The sequence below is a fragment of the Amblyomma mixtum genome, chromosome 3 (assembly GCF_055824585.1).
Source record: "Amblyomma mixtum isolate Tamu chromosome 3, ASM5582458v1, whole genome shotgun sequence".
In the NCBI taxonomy this organism is placed as follows: domain Eukaryota; kingdom Metazoa; phylum Arthropoda; class Arachnida; order Ixodida; family Ixodidae; genus Amblyomma; species Amblyomma mixtum.
In genome coordinates, this window is record NC_143014.1 from 134,296,154 (window position 1) to 134,316,720 (window position 20,567).

Below are 20,567 nucleotides of genomic sequence, written 5' to 3' on the forward strand. Positions count from 1 at the left end.
TTGCTGTTCATTAATATAAGCCATTACACTAAAAAATGTGCATATACAGCTTGATAATTTTCATTCTAAATGTTTAACTTCATTTCACCTCTTGGTGCTTTCTTTTTTGTAACCACATGAGATGTGTGGACATACTTCAAGATATGTGCCATAATGGCTTGTGGTTCCTCCAAAACATACAATGTGTTTTCTTCATTGTGTTATTGTTGAGGGCAAGACCAGGTGCCATTTTCTTTTGGTTCTTGTTTTTTAGACACAGATCAGGCTTCTGCTTGTAGTTGTTTTCCCTGTTGTATAGTTGCGGCCGCAATAATATGGAGCATGATTCAGCAGTCAAAACTCCTCTCAAGCCTTATCTGGCAAAGATTATATGGCACTTTGTGCGTATGGTGGCAATAGGTGCTGGTGAACTCATGCATTAATGTAAGAAACATTATCTCCTTTGAGAAATGTAAGAGTGCGATAAAACCTCGTTAATTCATATTTGACGGGTCTGGAGGAATGTCTGAATGTAAAAGAACCAAACCAAAGTGTCCTGCATCCTTATATTTTTATTTATTGAAAAAAATGTGTAATTGTTAACTGCTTCATACAAAAAATTTGCGTGGCAGTAACTATTTTCACAGTTCCACCAAATGGTGCACAGGCTGTCCGAAGCAACCGATATGTCCTCTAGGACTCCCAGTGCATGAGCACTTTCCCCCATCCTACACAGACATTCGCAGAAGAAAAACGCACCTTGCATACATGCACGTAACATAACATTAAACGAGTACAGGCTCTACAATAACTTGGAAGAAAGCTGACAGCTTGGACTGCAACGTGCATGCAACACAAAAAAAAAGGGGCAGACGACAGCACGCAACAAAAAAGAGTGCCGTTGTATCTTCTAGACTGATGATCGTTGTGATTAGTGAGGTCTTAACATTTTGGTTGGACTCCAGCGCTATTCGTGCCACAGTGGCCACACTTCAATGTCGACCGCTTGCCATCATTGTCACATCTCCAGTGCCCTATGCGCACGCGAGCTCTGTCACCTGTCCAAAAAATTAAACGAGTTGTGGTCATATTCCTCAAATTTAATGAGTGGGTACTACACACGTTTGAGAGGACTAGATAGAGTGTCTAAGTTATCCAAATTAACGAGGTTTTGCTGTAGTTTGAACGTTACATGCTCCATGTTATGCTGGCTTAGTGCGATTATACACTCCAGGAAGGGGAAATGACGGCATTGGGTGTGTGCAGTATTTGGCTGTTGCTTTAAGGCTAGCATGAAATGTGAGTAGAAATTTCACACAGAAACTGTATTGATGCAATGTTTTCTTGTTTATTGATATTTCAACCATATCTCATAGGAATGTTCGGTTTTGTTCTGATACAGGAATGTTACATTTGTGTTTGTGCATATCACGAGGCTTGCCAAGTTGGTGTGCTCACACTGCGGTATGTCGAGCCTTCATGCTGCAGTGAGAGGTTGCTAAGTTAAAGTATGTACATATCCCTGATGGAAAAACTTAAGTGGTATGCCTGAAGCATATTTGTGGCCTCTTTGGGAGATGCAAAAGTCTATTGACAAACTTTGCTACTCAAATGCAGTTAAGAATTTCCCTGTCTTTTTCCATGATTGTTGCAAGCCACTTGTAAGAATACACTGTTTCAGCTGCCTTTTTTTTTCCAAATGTTCAAATATGCAAGCTTGCAATTTTGCAAGTGGTGATGTTCCTGTCCTTCACTCTCTCCCCCCTTCTCATTTTTTGTCTGCAAATTCTGTCATTCTTCTTTTCTCTCTCACATGACTCATCAACTGAGGCTTTCATAGAAGCATCAGTTTTTCGTTATTTCACTGAAAGCTAGTGAGATATGTATTAAGAACTTTTCAGTATTTCTGCTATCTTCTGTTCACTATGATCTGACAAGTGGATGCCCTTCACTGCCAAATAAAAATTTGTTCCCTCAAATGCATGTTGTCTCAGCACAATGTTTAGTGTTTTTGTTGTCATAAAGGACACATCGTTCACATAGGTTGCATTTGCTTCATTGGCTGGGGTGGCGGTAGCAGCCTGTGTTCCTGGCTACCATCCATGTAGGCTTCAGACTCGAGCAGCATTTCCTGGCGGAGAATGACAAAAATCATGCTTATTGGGGTGCACTGATGCAAAAAATTTTACAGGGTCCTTGAAACATATTTTGATAACTGGGAACACTGGAATGGGTAGGGAACTTTACAAGCAATGTCATCCAGAGTTAACCATATAGTTAGGATGGAGAATTCAGGGTACAATATTTAGGTTTTGCAGGTCACCAGAACTCATTCTTTCCTCTGCTTTCACCACCTGGAGTGGTGGCCCCACCTGCACACAGGCAATTACACTGTGGTGGATTTATGAGCAACTCTTGGAGGGTGCGGTTTAAGGAATGATTGTCTATGCATCTGTATTTCATAGAGATGAATATGGGCATACCACTGCATAGCTACTGGCCATGGTGTATGTATCTGCATGAGATCCCTGTTATGCCCTTGTAGGCATGCCAACCTGCTCTGTGATGCAAAGACCGCCAGCTTTTCTGCAGCGACTACAAATTTAAGATAAGTTGCTGTAATAAAATCTACTACTACACAAAATTGTACATAACTCATTGACCATAGGTTGTAGTGAGGCCAAGCTGCATTTGATGTAAAACTTGCCATAAAAGAGTTGCACGTAAAAATATACCACAAAATGCCACCTCTCTGAAATTTGGACACAAGCTATACTAGGATACAACTTAAAAACAGCAGTTGGTAACACAGTCTGCGGTGTCTTGTGTTGTTCTGCTTACAAATTACAACAGTGAACAAAATCAGCTTTTTAATGTTTGACTGCATCGAACAAGCCACAGGCATCAATATTCTTGAGCTTACAATTTTTTTGCTTGATTAGCTTCGTGTTTAGGTAGCAAGAAAAGCTTTAACAATGTTCTGCTTTTTGTCACATAGGAATTCTGTTTGGCGGTCCTGAATGAGGGCTGAGCTTTCTGTAGGCTTGAGTGGCTTCTGACTATAGTGTTAGAAGTGAAACATCCGTGCTCATTTTCGTAAGGAATGAATTAGCAGATCAATAAGCTTTGTATGCATTGTGCATCTGCCTAACTCAGCATTTTTTTTTTGTATGCTTGATGATTTTATAGCACAGCATCTGAGCAAATAAATGCCTTACTAAAGAAATTTATTTGAATTTTTAAAATCATTTTTCATAAGTACTGCAGAGACACACTGCATTGTCTTTGCAACACCCATTTGTAAGCATAGTTGGAGGCGCTAGTGAAATTTGGTATTTGGGCAGTCTTCACATGCATATTTAATGCACCATTATGGGCAAAAGTTTATGGGTGTTGCGAAAAAACAATTATTTATGCCCAGTCATGCAAAGCAGGTCAATGAAAAGCATAGAAATACGAAGGGACATAGGTGCTTAAAAAAACCAATATCCGGAGCCGCTATCACCCGATTGGCCAGCGAAGCAACAAAGAAAATTTTTTTTTGCAAATTCGCATCCTGTACACTTTTGTCCATGACTGCATATTGGGTGCTTCAGCAAACAAAACGGTCAATAAAAAAATCGTTTCGGGCACAAAGTTTCAGCTGCGGCAAGCGTCAGTAAATTTGAAAACCACGCTGATTATATGGCTGATTACCTAAAGTTTATGACTACCTTCTTTAATTTGCACAGTTTGGTGGTTAGGGCCAATGGCAAGTTCATATGGCTGTGGAGAAGATGATGTCATACCAGTTTTTCAAAGGCGGAAAAGGTGTACTCTTAAATCCTTGCAGTGCGTGAATATCTGGTGTTTTGAGGCGAAAGCTTCACTACGGTACCTAGAGCAGCCTTCGCCGTACGACCAGTTCTCACCTTCAAATGACCTTGAGCTTCAAAAGCAAAGGAATGGCGCATAACTGGGCTCCTGCGACAGTGCACACCTTAGTCACGCTTTAAGCTACGGAACCAATGGAGCGGGAGCTTGGAAAGGCGCATAACTGCTCTCTTGGAACAGTGGACACCTCAGTCGTACTTGAAGCTACGTTGCGGTAGTGACAGATGTGCGCTGCATGCGTTGGCATTTACGTTTTACACTCCGATGATTTTAAGGAAACGAAGTGCGCATAACTAGCTCCCTGTGTCAGCAGACGCCTGTTTCACACTTATAGGTACGTGCGGTGATGAGGGAGAGATGTGGGCTGCATGCATTAGCGCTGACAATGTTGTGGCAGACACACGGTACTGCTGCAATAGACCGCAGCGTTCATTGGGTGAGCAAACTCTCGCGATCAACCATTAATTGCCACCTGCCAAGGTGGCAGGGTGGGTGCACTGCCTATGCAGTGTCTGGAACGCACTCTACATTACAGACGCCAAGCCACTTATAGTTGCCTGATACGCCATAGCTTTCGCTCTAACCGGGTTCAGCAGTAGTTAAACCGCAGATAATTTTTTTGCCTCATAAAACTGAAAAGCAAGCGCAACGTCCCCTGGTGATGTGTTGCAATGCATACGGCGCCCAATTTGAAGCGTTCCCGCTGTTGTACTGCCATGGGCGTCCGGAAGGGTGGGGGCCAAGAGGGGGTGGCTGCTCCCCCCTGGAATTTCGGATATTTTTTATACACTAGCAGAAAACAGCTACACAGCTTGATTGGCACGCTTAGGTGATAGTAACTTTTTGCATTTTGCTTGTTATGTTTAATTATTTGTTTATTAATAAAATCCATTGTATGTTCTCCAAGCCTAGCACTAATTTGCTGTTTCTAATTTTTGTTTCATGTGCGTTGTTTTGAACACAAATAGTTCGTTTTTGGTGCTAATCTACCGCCTCCCCCAACCCTGGACATCGGGTGCCCCCCCTGCAAAAAGTTCTGCGGATGCCCTTGTGTACCGTGGCATGCACTTTCTTTTGCTTCGTTGCTCTAAAAAATGACTGGCATGGAGGTGCGCTTTGAGATCATTGCAGCAAAGGCTCTTTCTTGGGCAGGTCCCCAGAAGAAACTAGGCTCTTCTGAGAAGACCGGGGACGGTACGGGCGATATTGGGGAAACCTTCCCAAAGCAACTGAAGCACTAGGATGCGCAACTTTTTGAACTCTGCAGCTGGTTTTGGGGAGTGAGTGAGTAGAAACTTTATTGATTTCTAAGATTTAGCCTGCGGTGGAGGTCTTCTTCAAGTCTTCTCTTCAAGTCTTGAGGTTGCCTCCTTAGCCTTGGGTGGTCCCCTAGTCCAGGGCTCCACTGAGTCTGGCCACCTCGCTTGCGTGTGCTATGAGTGCCCTTTGGGCCTCTAGCTCGCAGCTGGTGAGCCGGCTCTCCCATTGCTCCGCACTTGGTGTGTCGTGTTTGTGGAACGATATGTTTCTGTCGCATTCCCATGTTATGTGGTATAGTGTTGGCCTCGCTTCGCACCAAGGGCATGTGGCGCGGTATTGTGTCGGGAACATCTTGCTTAGTATATATAAGTTGGGGAAGGAGCCTGTCTGTAGCTTCCGCCACTTTGCGGCTTCTTCCTTGCTTACCTCTTTGTGTGGTGGGGGGTATTTGTATCTTAGCCCCCTGTATAAACTTAGTGTTTCAGAGTACCCAGCCCCTAGGCTAGTCCAGAGCTCCTCCGGGGCTTGTGACCCCCCAGCTCGGATAGTAAGCCCTCGAGCTAGTTCGTCCGCCCTTTCGTTGCCCCAGACCCACGCGTGGCCTGGTATCCAAATTATGTTATGTTTCTCTCTCCTCCACGAGGGTGTCCCCTCGCTGAGGATCCTGAGTGTCGTTTTGCCTACCCTTCCTTTTGTGTAGTTTCGACACGCTTCTTGTGAGTCTGTTAAGATATTCAGGGGTCTCCCCTTTCTATCCCCCTCCCTCATTGCTAGGGCTATCGCTGTCTCCTCCGCCTCTGCTACATTTGATGCCCTGGCCGTGAGGCTCGTTATGTGTTCTCCCTGGTGGTTGACGACTACCGCCACCATTTTATTTCCTCGTTCACCATAGTACGGGGAAGCGTCGGTGTATACCGTGCTGTCCCTGTGCCCTATTGTTTTTTCATAGTATTCTGCCCTGGCTCTCCTCCTGCTGGCATGGAGGTTTGGGTCCATGTTGCGGGGGATGGGTTGTACGCCTATGTTTCTTCTTAGTGCGTCTGGTATGTTTGCCCTGTTGTTATGGTTCTCTGTCTCCCGACCCAACCTAGTCAGAAGTGCTCGTCCGGTTCTTGTGTCGCTGAGTCTTTGAAGTTGTGCCTTTATTTGGCATTCACTCAGCTCTTCAAAAGTGTTGTTTAGCCCTAGTTGCATTAGCTTCTCGTTGGACGTGTTCCTTGGTAGATGTAAGGCTATCTTGTACGCTTTGCGAAGGATAGCTTCTGCTTGCTCTCTTTCAGCTTTGATGGTTACGTGGTATAGTAGTGAGTATGTTATTCGACTGACTATCAGGCTGTTCACCAGTCTGATTGTGTCTTCTTCCTTCATGCCATGCCTTTTGCTGGCTACTCTATTTATCATTCGGCCTACTTGCTCCGCCGCTTTGCGTAGCAGGCTGAGTGTGTGGCTGCATTTCCTGCTACCTTGCAGCCACATACCGAGTATTCTTATCATTCTTTGTTCCGGTATGTTCTGCCCTTCTAGTTTCACCTCGAGGTTAGCCTCTGTAGGGTGCCTTCCTACTCTGAGAAGTTCGGACTTTTCGGTGGAACACCTTAGTCCCCTCTTCTTCATGTATCCTTCAATGCAGGTGGCTGCCGCTTGTAGACTTTCTTCTTTGCTTCCTAGCGAGCCTTCGCTGGTCCATATGGTGATGTCATCCGCATACATTGCGTGTTTGATTCCTTGTATCTGGCTGAGCTCTTTGGCTAGGATGATCATTGATATGTTGAAGAGCACTGGTGATATCACTGAGCCTTGTGGAGTTCCCCTGCATGGTGTTTGAAAGACCTCGCTTCGTAGGTCTCCCAAACCCACCGTTGCAGTTCTGTTTGTGAGGAAGCTTCTCACGTAGTCGTGTGTTTTCTTTCCGCAGTTGGTGGCGTTGATGCCTTCCATGATTGCTGCGTGGGATACGTTGTCGAAGGCCCCTTTGATGTCCACGGCCATGACTACGTTTTCCCCTTTGCTTGGCATTGTTTCTAGTACTTCTTCTTTGAGCTGAAGCAGCACGTCTTGGGTCGATAGATGTTCCCTGAAGCCGAACATGGTGTTGGGGTACCATCCTCCGTCTTCTAGGTGTCTTTGTATTCTTTTAGTGATGATTCTTTCGAAAAGCTTGCCCAGACACGATGTTAGCGAGATAGGTCTGAGATTTTCTATCTGCAGTTTTTTGCCTGGTTTGGGTATCATAACGACTTCCGCGTGTTTCCACTCTTTCGGAACCGTTCCCTCTTCCCAGAGTTTGTTTAAGTATTTTGTGAGCTGTTCTACCGCTTCATCGCTGAGATTTCTTATCAACGAGTTCTGGATCTTGTCCGCCCCCGCTGCCGTGTTCTTTGTCGTTGCCCTTATGGCTTGAATAACTTCTTCTCTTGTTATCGGTTTGTCCATGTCCTGGTTTTCTTTCCCTTGGTATTCTCCTTGGTAGGCTTTCACCTGTTCTTTACCGTATCATTTCTCTTTTACTGCTTGGATTAGCTGCTCCTCCGTCCCTTCGTATTGGTGGATCAGTCTTTGTATCGATTTGTTACTTTCTGCTTTGTTCTTCGATGGGTCCATGAGCTTCCTTAGTATTTGCCACGTTCTGGCCGTGCCTAGGGTGCCATTCAGTGTTGTGCTGAATTGTTGCCATCCCTGTCTAGCCAGTTGTGTTGCGTATTCTTCCGCTCGCTTGGTGATTTCTGCTATCTTCTTTTTTAGTTTCCTGTTAAGCTTCTGTTTCTTCCAGTGTTTGGTTAGGCTTTTCCTTGCCTCCCATAGGCCGAGGAGTCGTTTGTCTACCTCTGGTGCCTGTTCTGTGCGGTTAACTTCTTTGGTATATGTATCTCTTATTTGTTTAAGTTGTTGGCTCCATTCTTCTAAAGACGTGATGTCGCCCTTGATGCTTTTGCAGTGGGTGCGGAAAGCGTCCCAGTCTGTCAGTCTTGCCTTGCCTATTTTTCTTCTGATGCTTTCGGCTTCAATGGCCACTCTGATTATAAAGTGGTCGCTGCCTAGGTTCTCCTGTGTGTTTTCCCACTCTGCTTGTTTAGCTCCTCTGACAAAGGTTAGGTCGGGACATGTGTCTACGCTTACGCTGTTGCCTTGCCTTGTGGGTTTTGGGGAAGTGTTTTTCAGTTATGTTTGGAGAAAATGAGCACCTCCTGGGGAAATTCCAAATATCCCAATGAGTTATTTTTGGAACATTCTCCCAGATAGCACTGAACATTAAAACAATATTATAAAAATGTTATGTAAGCTGCTGTAACGTTATATGTTGCATTGGAACGTTACATTAACGTTAAAAATTCACATTTCACGTTACAAGTTCTTTAGAAAACATTAGTTGAACATTGAAAGTAAACACTGTTTTAATGCTGACCTTTAACTGTTGTTATAATGTATAAATTAACAAATAATGTTATGAAAAGAAAAGAATTTTAATGAGAGGAAAAGGTGGAGAGGTCGGCCGGCGGTAACATTGGCCCTGGCCTGTTATGTTGTATCATAAACATTAGTTTAACGTTCTAAATAAACATTGTTTTAATAGTCTTCTAAACATTATTATAATTTTTTTTGGTTATAATCAGAAAACAACACTGCAAATATATTTCAAGCATTGGTTCCCAGAACTTTCCCTACTGTTCTTACAGTAAAGATGTTTTTCAACTATGCAGTACTTTGCAACTACATTTCTTAGATAGCACTCACAATAGATTGCATACACAACCTCATCATATTGTTAGAAAATTGGCTATTACCCATTCTCCACTATCACTCTTGGGACACCCCTCAGTAATGGGTATATAAGATTGACTCCATGGTATTCATTCAGAGGTGAGTGTATACGGGTTACATGTTGTGCTGTATAATGGAGCTCAAGTGTTGCCATCGTTTTTGGTTCTTGCAAAGCGTAACTGGCGGGCCTGCAACCCTGCACAAGCATGCTTCTGCAGGATTGCTTTACCATTTTAGAGAATCTTACGTGTATGTTGTTTAAATGTCTAATTAATGTAAGGGAAAAGTTATTCTAGCGTTTACTTATAGCATTACAAAAAAGGTGAGATGAAAAGGACATTAAGAACATCGAAACGTTCGGCCAAAACAAAAACTTAACATTGCTGTAATGTGTCGGTGCTAGCTAGGCTGAGGAGATTTTGTGTTTGTTGGGGAGAGTAACACTTCAAGTCAGACGGACGTCAGTGATGGGTGCCATGAGATAATCGCCATCGGAAACTGACGTGGAGGTTCTTACGTAGGTAAACAGCTTGAAATGACAAATGAATGTATGTCGGTAATGTGTCGGTGCTAGCTAGGCTGAGGAGATTTTGTGTTTGTTGGGGAGAGTAACACTTCGAGCCAGACGGACGTCAGTGATGGGCACCATGAGATAATCGCCATCGGAAACTGACGTGGAGGTTCTTACATAGGCAAACAGCTTGAAATGACAAACAAATGTGTGCAGCCCCAGGAGGGATGCGTGAAGCCTTTACGGAGTAGCGGTGGCTGCATGGACTACTCTAGACATGCGAAAGTAGCGTTGTTGGCGTCGTTCGACCTTCCTTTTCTGAGTTCTAGAGCGTAGCTCTTATGCACCAGTTCATGGGGAGGGGAGGAGAGCAAGCGCGCTCTCTAAACCGGTTGCGGTTGTGCCGAGCGAACGAAAGTACCGCCGCTCGCTCATAGATGGCGCCAGAGTGGAAGTTTGAGGTAAAGCCCCTTGATAATATATAAAGTACCGCAAACCTTAGAACTCTGCCGCCGCGGCGCGACCTCCTCGCTTCCTCCTCTCCTCTGCGCTGCCGGGCCGCGGGCGTTGGCTGGAAGCCAGGTTTCGCTTCACGCCGATTGGTCTCCCTGGCTACAGTGTTCCCTGGCGTTGCCCATGGAAACGCGGGCGGTTGGTGTTTTTATGCGAAGCATACTACTTTAGCTACCACTTTAGCCCTTCACCGTGGTTATGCGCCTCCAAATCACGTGATACATGACGTCACACCACGTGACACGATGACGTCACGACAGTGGAGAAACGGGGGCCCACCTCGCGCCGTCGCTGTGGTTGTGCGCCTCCAAATTACGCGACACGATGATGCTTCGCATTCTCCAGGCTTAACCAAGTTAAGCCTCAGCCATTTTTTTTTGCTTAGTATTTTGTTTTCTGGGCGCGCCATTTTTCGTCCAGCCGGGTTTCGCTTCACGCCGATTGGTCTCCTTGCCGTTGCCCATGGAAACGCGCGCCGGTTGTGATTTTGCTTGTCATTTTGTTTTCCGTGCGCGTCATTTTTCGTCCTGCCTGGTTTCGCTTCACGCCGATTCCTGCCGTTGCCCACGGAAGCGCGCGCCGGTTGTGACTGTGCTTGCAATTTTGTTATCCGTTCGCGGCATTCTTCGTCTTGTCTGGACGCAGCGGACGGAGCACGCTTCGTTTTCTGCAAAGCCCCTTGGCAACAGTTTTCTGTGCTGAGCGCTCGCAGTATGCCGGGTTGCTCTGCACTTAATTGCAGAAATAGACGTGAGGATGGTTTCGCCGTATTCATGATCCCGCAAGGAAAGCAGGATGGCTTGCGGAGGAAGCAGTGGCTTGATAATATTGCAAGAAAAGACTTCGTTCCGACCAGATAACTCAAGGCGGCCGCCCTCAAAACGCGCGCCAGCTTTCGATGCTGCGGATTGGCTACGGGCGCCTGGACGAAAAAGCGTGCCGTGTGCAGCGCTGGGAGCCGGCAGGCGAGGAGAAATGAGGAGGAAAGCGCGGCGCGGAGGAGAGTGTCGCTACCACGGTGGTCGCTACTTTCTTTTATCAAGGGGTTTTAAGTTTGAGGGGCTTTAGCTATAGGGAAGCGCACCTGAAGTTTGCTCCCACTGCACCAGCGCCACTTCTCCCCTGCCGGTCATTTTGGCGTTCCTGTCCGGGCACGGGCACGTCGCGGGCGGAGCGCATTGAGCCAGCAGCCTGTCGACTGGTACGCGCGTGCTGCTCGCGCCGCTGACACTCTCTCTTTCATTGTGAGCACGTGCCGTCCTGCTCGCGGGCGCACAAAAGTGTTGTTGCCGCTCGCTGTGAATTCCGCGGCGTTCTAAGAGTGGAGAAACTTGTTGTGTCTGGGGCTGTCACAATAGTTCTCTGAACATCGACGGCCAAGGACTGCCCGTGGAATTCTACAGATTTCCTGGACATGTCCTACATTCTTGGGGAAAAAAAATAATTTAATATTGGAAAATTGTAACGTACAGTAACGGAAATATTGAAGGTAATGGTCCACCCTTTCTATATGCAGCAAAATCTTAAATATTTTTCATCGCTCGTATCGAGCAGTTGACGATAGGAAAAACGTTAATACGAAAAAAAATGCAAGCCTATCGATGGGCGATTGCTATAGTGAAATCTTCCAGTATATGAAAAAAAAATGCGTTCATACACTTGTTCCTACTAAAAAATGTTTTTGTCCGGAATTGTTGGGTATGAAGTGGATGAGAACGAGAAACGGCAGGCCTCGATAACTGCTGTGGGCAGGGTGAAGTAAGCTTTTTCCGGTTGCTAAACACGTTTGGCATGTTGCACGCGTAATATTATTTCTGAGCAGTTTTGGCTGTAATTCACTAAGCATGCAGTGTTAAGTAAAGCTCGTGCTAACGAAACTCATTTCTTTTGCCATTTTTTATTTTGGAGACTGACCACAGCTAGCGGCATTATGCAAACGCGTGTGAGGCAAGGTCAGTGATCGCCTCAATGTTCCGACTTGTGACGCCTGGCTCAATTTTCGAAGCTGCTTTACATGTACAAAATTTCTAAAAACAAAAATAATCAAAATGTTTGCTTGCACATGAATGAGCGTTTGCATATGAGCGATGGCTCTGCAAATAAATTGTTTTGGGGATGCGCGTGCGCTGTAATCGGCATTAAAATAAATATACCAACTGCTTATCTTCGTTGTAGCGATTGACCAAACTAGAGCATTTTTTCTCTTTGCCGTACATAGCAAGAAGCTGGTAGGCGCTTTTCGTGAGTGTTTTCGTTTTTCTCCTCTGCCTCGCGTGTCGCCTTAAAGGGCCACTGCCCAGGGTCCGGACATTTTTGAAAAACAAGCCCACTGCATAGATGAGGCATCGAAGATAACCTCTGCAAAATACTAGAGCCATGCGCGCCCCGAAAAGCTGCGAAAATTCAAATCAAAGCCCGTTCGTTCTTTCCTTCCTTCAAAAACGGGCCCGGCCCACTACTCTGCACCCCGCTGACGTCAAGGGGGGCTATTTTCGCTAAAGGCACTCCATTGGTGCATCGTTCTGACTGACGGGAGAAGGTTGGGCGTAGCCTTGGCGTCGCGTCGTCTGCACAAGGCTTTCCGCAGCGCCTTCTGTTCTGGCTCATGCCTACAAACCCGCATGAAGGAACAAAAAAAAAAAAAAAACTGCGGAGGGAGCGTGCGGCGACAGCCTTGAACCCTAGCCATAAAAAGTAAAAAAATAGTAAAACTGAGGGAGTTGGTTCGCCCCCCCCCCCCCCCCCCCCCCCCCCCGCCGTGATCACGTCACGAGACGCTCTGCGTGCGCACTCCCTTCTCAGTTTCTTTTCTTCTATGCGAGCCCCCCAAAACAAGGTTTTAATTAGTAGTGCAGCAGAGCCTTTCCCTCGCTCGCCCACTTCACCGCTCCGCACACACACCGCTTATCTTTCGTGCATCTTGCGTACGCCTTGACTCCAATGAATGACATATGCTTTGGAGCGGAGAAAAGACACAAACACACAGAACACAAACACGCATGGAGAAAAGCAAACGGGCGGTTGCCGGGTCCGCGCTTCGCCGTGTGTTTTGAACACAACCGACTTCCGCCCCTCCGCTCGTGAAACGGTGGGGAGGCCTAAAAGAAAATGAAAAGGTGGCTCGTTAACTGGGAATGACAAACAGATGTATGAAAGGATGCGCTCGCTAACAAATCTAGGTGGTCGAGCCGATCGCGCCTCTCGATCGTTCAGTGTGCGGAGAAAATGCAAAAACCAAGAAAAGAATTCTATTGAAGGCGGGGCCATGACGTCGCCCTGTGACGCACTCCACAGACACCACGCCTCCGGCTTACACCGGAGAAGGAAGGGGTGATTTTGCCTTGCCGAGCCTACTCGACGAGGAGCGGGAGAGAAGAATTTCGAGGAGGGAATGGAAGGAGAGGAGGCTCGCTCAAAGAGAGGTAGAGAGTGTCTGCTGCGCTGGGGTGGGCCGGGGCCTTTAAGGCCACTTTATTTTAAGTTAAAATAAAAATTATTTCCATTATTATTCAGCGAAACACGTAACAAAATCCTTTATTTGGCCAACAAACCTGCATGCACCTAACTGCTCAGCCACCCAACGAAATTTAGCATCTTGCGAAGATGGCCGCGCCAAAAAAAAAAATGGTATTTACCTCAAATACCACGTCTTAAATGACCTCGTCATTTACTTGCGATACACATTTCGCCGTTACGGTACTGGCTTTTTCGTCAACAATCTGCTTCACGTAGTGGGCCTGATCCACTAGCAGTTCATTTTTCAAGTTTGCGCAGCGAAAAAAAAAATTACTGTCCGCTATTTCTTTTAACCTGCATCTCAGAGCGTACTGCCGCGACAGAAAGAAATGCGAACAGCGCAGTGCCTAGGCGCTCCGCTGTTGAAATTTATAATACACAAATACGCTAGAGACATCTGTGATACAATAATGTACCACTCTAGCGTCTTTTTGTTACTACCGAGATAAAAACGCATTGAAGATAAATTCCGACTGCGCAGCGCGTGGGCGCCGTGCTGTCCGCATTTTTTTCTAGCGCCCCTGTACATTTTGCTAATCCTCTGAAGCTCGTCAGCGTTCAAGCACGAGGGAAAAAGCTCGCGTCTGCACAAAGAGATTTGCAGGCTGGCCAACACGTGCAAAGTACGTGCAGAACTGGCTTTTTTTTTTTCAGGAGAAAGCGCGCTGCTCGCCCAGCTACTCAATGGGAGGGAGACCGGTTTGCCCGGACAAAAGTGCGGAGTCGCCCGGAGAGGGCGCTTTTCAGTGGCGTCCGCAGCGCCCCCCTGCGAAGCTGCGGTCCCCTATACTTGAGCGCGCCGGCGTACATCACTACTGCATGTGCGGAGGTAGTCATGGCTAGGGGAGGGGAGGTTTTTCTGCGGCGGCACGCGCACCCTCGCGCTGTCTCCTCGCAGTCGCGCCACGCTCCGCTCCGTCGGCGGGCAGTGCTGTGAAATGTGCTGCACGTGTTAGATTGTCCTTGTCGGCCACGGCACTCACAACGATGTCTTCCGAGTATAAACCGTCTGCTTATGAACCATGCATTGGTGCAGCAGGCTGAACATATCTCCATCCATGTATCCGACCCCAAAACCACCTTCATGATAATCAAAGACTGGGAGACGAGTGTTACTTGAAGAGTGTCAGTGGAAAATAAAGAGTGCTTTGTAACTGTACATACATACACACACGTATCCCTCAAATTATTTACCTCAGTATATCGCAAAATCAAAACACCCAAAGAGCTGTGCTCAAATTTCGCATTAGGGAGCATCGTAATCGTCCTTATAATTTTTCTTAGCCGGGTCTGTGCCTCGCCCCGGCTGTGATTCGTGTATTGGGCAACCACCGAGTTTAGAGAGCGTAATACGGCAGTTGGCGACGACTATCTTTTTTCTTACGTCGAGACACCGACATCACTAACACTGCCATAGCGCGTGGAGTGCGACTGTCATCTGGAGCGCAGTTAGCACATGCAGGGACTTCTTGTCGTTGTTTTGCAGTGCCCTAAATCTCCCGGTCACTTATAATCAGTTATCCAGCTAATATGTTACGCGTCTTTTCATGTAAAGCACAAGCGCCCATGTCGTTCCCTCGTTGCCCTGTCTTCGTATACAGTTAGAAAGTTTTCGGCGTTAAGATCGGAGGGCTAAATAAGAAATACACATAATGCGGGTTGACGAGAAATACACGGTTGTCGACTTACCATGGCCCTGGCGGCAACCGGCTTCAGCTGGAAGTCCACGCGCTGGGCCTCTGTGCGGGGCCGGTACTCGACTGTGACCTGCTTCTGGGCGGGCACGTAGCCCTCCCGGTAGACCCGGACCATGTACGTGCCGGGGATCAATAGCCGCCAGTATTCGCCGTTCTCGCCTGCGAAGACGACAACGTGCTCGTCTGTGGCATTTCTTTCTCCGCTTTGCCACCGATGCAGCCATTTCAGTGTATTGAAGCCCTTGGGCCAGCGCCATCGCCGAGGTTGTGTGGCGAAGCCAGAATATTTTTTTACCTCTCGGGAGAAGTTGAGTTGGGCTGCGCGCGTTTCGGTGGGGCCGACAAAATACCGGAGGGAAGGTGCGGTTTCACCAGCCTGGTAACCTATATGTATGGCTGCACTCATGCACTTCCGCGTCGCACAGCCCAGCCAGGAATCGAACCCGCGACTTCGAGCTCTGTGCTCCGGGCTGTTTACAATACTCACTGGTGAGGACGTTGTGACGGATAAGCGTGGGCTCTCCGCCGGTGACGTTGGTCACCTCCACGTCCGCGTCGGCGATTGGCTCGCCTGACAGGCTGTCGGTGACGAGGCCCTTGATCCCGATGTGCGCCTGGAAGCAATTGCGCAGCGTTTTTTGACTCAATTGTCAACTCCCGCAACGTTATCATGCAGCACACTGAACTTCTTTGCCACCCCGGTGGCCTGATCATGACGCTGTTGCGTCTATGATGAGTTGTCCAAACGTGGTGCATTATTTTATCGAATTGATTTTATTTTCTACAGGTCGAACTGGCTCAGGCATGACGCTGCTTCATGAATCAAGAAAAAAATTGACTTTGAGGAAAGGAAATGACGCAGCAAATGTCTCACATATCTCGGTGGGCACCAGAACGGCGCCGTAAGGGAAGGGATAAAGGAGGGAGCGAAAGAAGGAAGGAAGCAAGAGGTGCCGCAGTGGAGGGCTCCGGAATAATTTCGACCACCTGGGGATCGTTAACGTCTTAAACACTAATGCCTGGGGATCTTTAATGCCTCCATCGAAACGCGGCCGTCGCGGTCGGGGTTCGAACCCAGGTACTCCGGCTCAGTAGACGAGTGCCTTATCCGCTCAGCCACCGTGGGGGGTAATGAATCAAGGCCTATTAGCGATTTTCACGACTATAGAGGGGGTGCCTGAGTTTCTCCAATATGGCGGCGCAATGGAGGACTTCTGGGCGCAGCTTAGGTAGAATTGTGCCTGGCGCACATGTGAGTCAGTCTTTTGTGGCCCGACGGTGTAAAAGGACTAAACGAGAGACGAGTAATTTAAAATCAGTAACATCGAAGTTATCGACCTGCACAATGGGTGAATGACAGAACGAGAAGTGCAAAGTTTTTTACACTTAGCACTACAGGTAAACAGGACTTAGCGACTGTCATGGGGCTTGCACAGAAAACAAAGTGGAAACGTTCTCGTTGTAGCACGAGTTTTAACTGCTAAATGCGCCCCCATTGTGCGGTTTTTCGTGCTCATAAATTTTAATGACCACGAGCTACTTTAGTTACGAATATAGATTTGTAATCGTGCGTACACATGGAAAGCGAGAGCACATGAGGTCACCTTCCCCGCGCGCTATTTTCTCGGAGCAACCGCGCCTTGCGCTCTCTGTTTGTCCGTAAGCAGAGAATGGAAGACACGCAATGAATGTAAGGCCGCTATGATACAATCGCTTCGTCTGATTCTGCATCCGCCAGAGTGCATTTCTCCAGTCACATCGAAGGCATGGGGCAGGTACGAAGTGCAAAAAGAACATGCGCAGAACTCCTCGCGCTTCCGTTAGTCGTGTGTGCTCAGCGATGATTGCCAACAAATGGCGGCTCGTATTTACATAGGTCTACGCAAGTCATCTGTTTAGAAATAGATGCCCGGTACGCAATAAGAACTGAGCTGTGACGGTCCTGCAAGCGCTCCACTACACTGCGTGCAAACTTTCTGTTCACGGACTTGCTCTGTATTGCTGGTATCAGAAAACTCGCCCAGAGATACTTACCGCCTCTTCTATCTCGTCAGCACGCAAAAATTCAAGTAAAAGGGCTCATAACATATATTTTTACAACAAATCTCTCACAACAACGTCTGAATGCGCCGACGGACCACTCACGACACGGAGCAAACAGCGCGGTTCAGCACGGCGATCCTTCTTGTAGACTAAAGTTCGCGGCGCCGCCGCATGCAGCGTGGCGTTGATTTCGTGAAAATCGGCAATAATAGACCAAAAATGAGTATTTTCTGAGGCTGCAGCTTGAGTTTTATATCAAAGCCGGTGGCCAACATCTCAGAACACTATCGTTGTAAAGTCCATTTTACTCGAGTACAGTATAGCCACAGCACTGACTGAGTGAAAACGCTCTAAGTTCGCAACGGCGATGAGTACGCATATAATGCTTCGGTGCCAAGTTTTAAACAAAGAGCCCACACAGAAAACACTGAGTCGGAACATTCGTCCGCTTTGATGGCACGTAGGATGGAGGATTAACCCAATAGAGCTGTGCCTGTTGGCATCAGCTCAGGCATAGAGAGTATACTTGCGCCCCTGCGCGTACCTGCCACAAGAAGTTCAGAAGCGCCTGCTTGTTGTCCTCCCACTCCTTTCGCAGCTCAGACTCCGGCGGGAACTTGCGGCAGCCCAGCTCGACTGTGATCTCAAAGTCGTTTGAGCCGAGGTAGTTGAAATCCTGCATGCCTGCGAGGGATGCCGAACTCACGATAAAGACCTCGAAGTGCCAGGGGCTTTGTATATGGCAGGCTGACTGTATATACGCCGCTTCACAGTGTCATGCGTAGACCACTCGATGGACACAGTGAGGATCACGATTCGTTTATTATCAGCGACTATAAAACCGTGAACATAAATCATGCAGACTATGAAAACTCATTTGAAAATACAGTCGAACCTCGTTATAACGAAACAGTTTATAACGAAGAAATTGCGATTCCCCTTGGAAGCTTGGTCAACACAGGCTATGACGAAGCTATGGCTATAACGAAGTAATCGCCGGGCCCCTTCAGCTTTGTTATAACGAGATTCAACTGTACTATTGCAAATCTCGTATGCGCGCTGTGCATGGGGCCATTTAGTTAGAGGGCTTGGACCAAGTTAGAGCATATTTTGCGAAGTTGAAACAATGAAAACAAATGATGGCGCGAGATTTTTATTGTTCGAGGTACGTCTGTATCAGAAGCTTCATTGACTGAATGGTTAGTAAATATTCCATTTGAACGGTAATTTTGTAACCTCCGCCAGATATCGCTTTGATATGTGCTGCGGGGCGCCTTAAAACCCAACTTAAGGCGTCCGCGACATTAAAATCCGATCTTAACGTCACGTGTTAGGGTTAGCGTATCTGTACAAGCGCGCGACCAACCGCAACTTCACAGACTTCGAAACCATTTCCCAGCGCGGAAGAAACCACTTATTTACTCACTATCATACCAAAATTTATAGCTCAAATAATAACCTACCTCGTGTGGTAAAATGTTTATTAGTAATATGACAAAATGCGTGCCAACGCAGCCTGCGAAAAGGTTGATCATTACCACACAGAGGTGCAAGCAAGCGCAAAACCCTGCACGCTCGAGTGGTGCGTCGGCATCCAAATCATTAGCTAGCAAAGCTCTAAATCATACCATAGCGTCAACACTAAACCTTACCGCTTGCGCACGTGAAACTGCATGTGCATGCGCGAAAAGCGGTTAAAACCCAATCATTGTTATGTGGTATCTCATTTCAGCTAAAGCAGCTACACGCAAAAAAAAAAAAAGTAGCTTTCGTGAAGAAAAGAACTGTGCCCTGTCAAATTATTCGCCGGAAGTCTCCAATGTGAGCGACGTGCGTGACATCAAGAGTTGCGCGCGTATTGTGCTTTTCTTCTTCTCTCCTTTTTCTTGCAGCCCGCACTGTGCAGTGGAGATTGGGCGTGCGCGACCTACCTCCGGCGACGGCGTACCAGGCGGCCCCGTTGGTGATGCCGCCGGTGTCTCGGAAGGCGTCCCCGCCGCACATCTCGCCCTGCTTCATGCGTGGGTGGCTGGACGCGTACGTCTGTGCCAGGTGCCTGCACGCACAGGCGACCACAGCGCATGACTCCACCACACTGCAGTTCGACAACAGTGATGCGCGGCTGCATACATGTGCACTCCGTCCCTGTATCTGTCGGATTAAGAAATTTCGCATTTGGCGAATGTGACTAACGCCATCGCGTTAGGTGCACACTGAATCTTACCACATCTGTTGTGTTCATGCTCGTTGTTCATGCTTGTGTATGTGCTCGTGTATGTTTTCCTGTTCTAGTGAGTGTAAATATTTGCGTATGTCTTTGAATTTTTGAAATGAATTAAATTAAAAGTTGGCACTTATGCTGTCTTGTTTGTCGAGCGCTATAGAAGACAGTCGGAAGGCACAGCTCTCGCCGTCGCTTCATCGCACCGGAGTGGGCGAAAAGGCAAAGGAGTTCCTTTATATTGCAGTTAAGGGAGCAAATTACTCATTAGCACCCAGCTGACCGCATTCATATACAGGCTACGAAGGAAAAGTAGTACACAGCTTCCTCAGAAACTTCGCAGTTGAAGAAAAAGTCAACCTGGTCCGGATGGACCCGGGTTTGAGCCCTGGACCAGGACGAATTTTTCTTGAACCTCGAAGTTTCTGAGAAAGCTGTCCAGCCTTCGTAGATATGCTGCGATCAGGTGGGTGCTAATGAGTAATTTACTCCCATACTTACAATTTACTCCGCATTGGGGTATTCCCTTAAGTGCATTGGACTCTTTGCTTTAACGTCAAGAATTTGACACAGCCCTATATCCTTCCTTTGTATATACTGAGCTCACGTGGATGTTAACTGCATTTATTCACGTGTAAACACTTTCCTCCACACTCGGAGCTTCCTCAGCTTAAGCACCCTGCATGGACGCGCTTCTGAGCCGGTCCGAGCGTGTATCGCCTGCATGATGTGGGCACGAAATTGCTTTACCCAACGAAACACGCAGCTGTTATTACAAACAAATGCTGTTTCCCTCGAGTCGCTGGTGACTAGCGGCGTAACAACAACCGGAGTTACCTATACACTACGAAAAAATAGAAACAAAACACGTTTCTACGTATGGGCAGACGTGTATTTTTCCACTACCAATGCTCTTTCGGCATTTTGGTGCTCTCCATGCAGGACAACCTGGATCAGCTGGTGCGACTTGCTGCTCCAATCCAACGAGAAATGAGTTCATTCATCAGCCTAAGCTGCAGCCTGTCGACTCTATAGCGTGTCAGCTTTCACAGCGTAGCGCACTTTGTGACGCAAGCGAGGGGCGCTTCCTGTGCGTCAATAGATGGACAGCCTCTATACAAAAAATGCACCGGGGCGTCCTGGCTATGGCATCGCCGTTCACCAACGCAATCGGTGTTCCGTTCGTATACATAGC

General features: G+C 47.3%; 1 protein-coding gene across 1 annotated transcript in view; it reads right to left on the bottom strand.

The window, feature by feature from the left end:
- Positions 1 to 1,786: 1,786 nt before the first annotated feature.
- The window catches only part of LOC149351996 (carboxypeptidase D-like), a 47,174-nt gene continuing 28,393 nt past the window's right edge, over positions 1,787 to 20,567 (bottom strand). The window contains exons 5-9 of the mRNA XM_089581225.1: positions 19,083 to 19,207; positions 17,696 to 17,835; positions 15,596 to 15,722; positions 15,101 to 15,267; positions 1,787 to 2,110 (exon numbers count right to left, since the gene is read on the bottom strand). Coding sequence (XP_089437351.1) covers positions 2,015 to 2,110; positions 15,101 to 15,267; positions 15,596 to 15,722; positions 17,696 to 17,835; positions 19,083 to 19,207 — 655 coding nt within the window. The 3' untranslated portion in view covers positions 1,787 to 2,014. The remainder of the gene's footprint in view (positions 2,111 to 15,100; positions 15,268 to 15,595; positions 15,723 to 17,695; positions 17,836 to 19,082; positions 19,208 to 20,567) is intronic.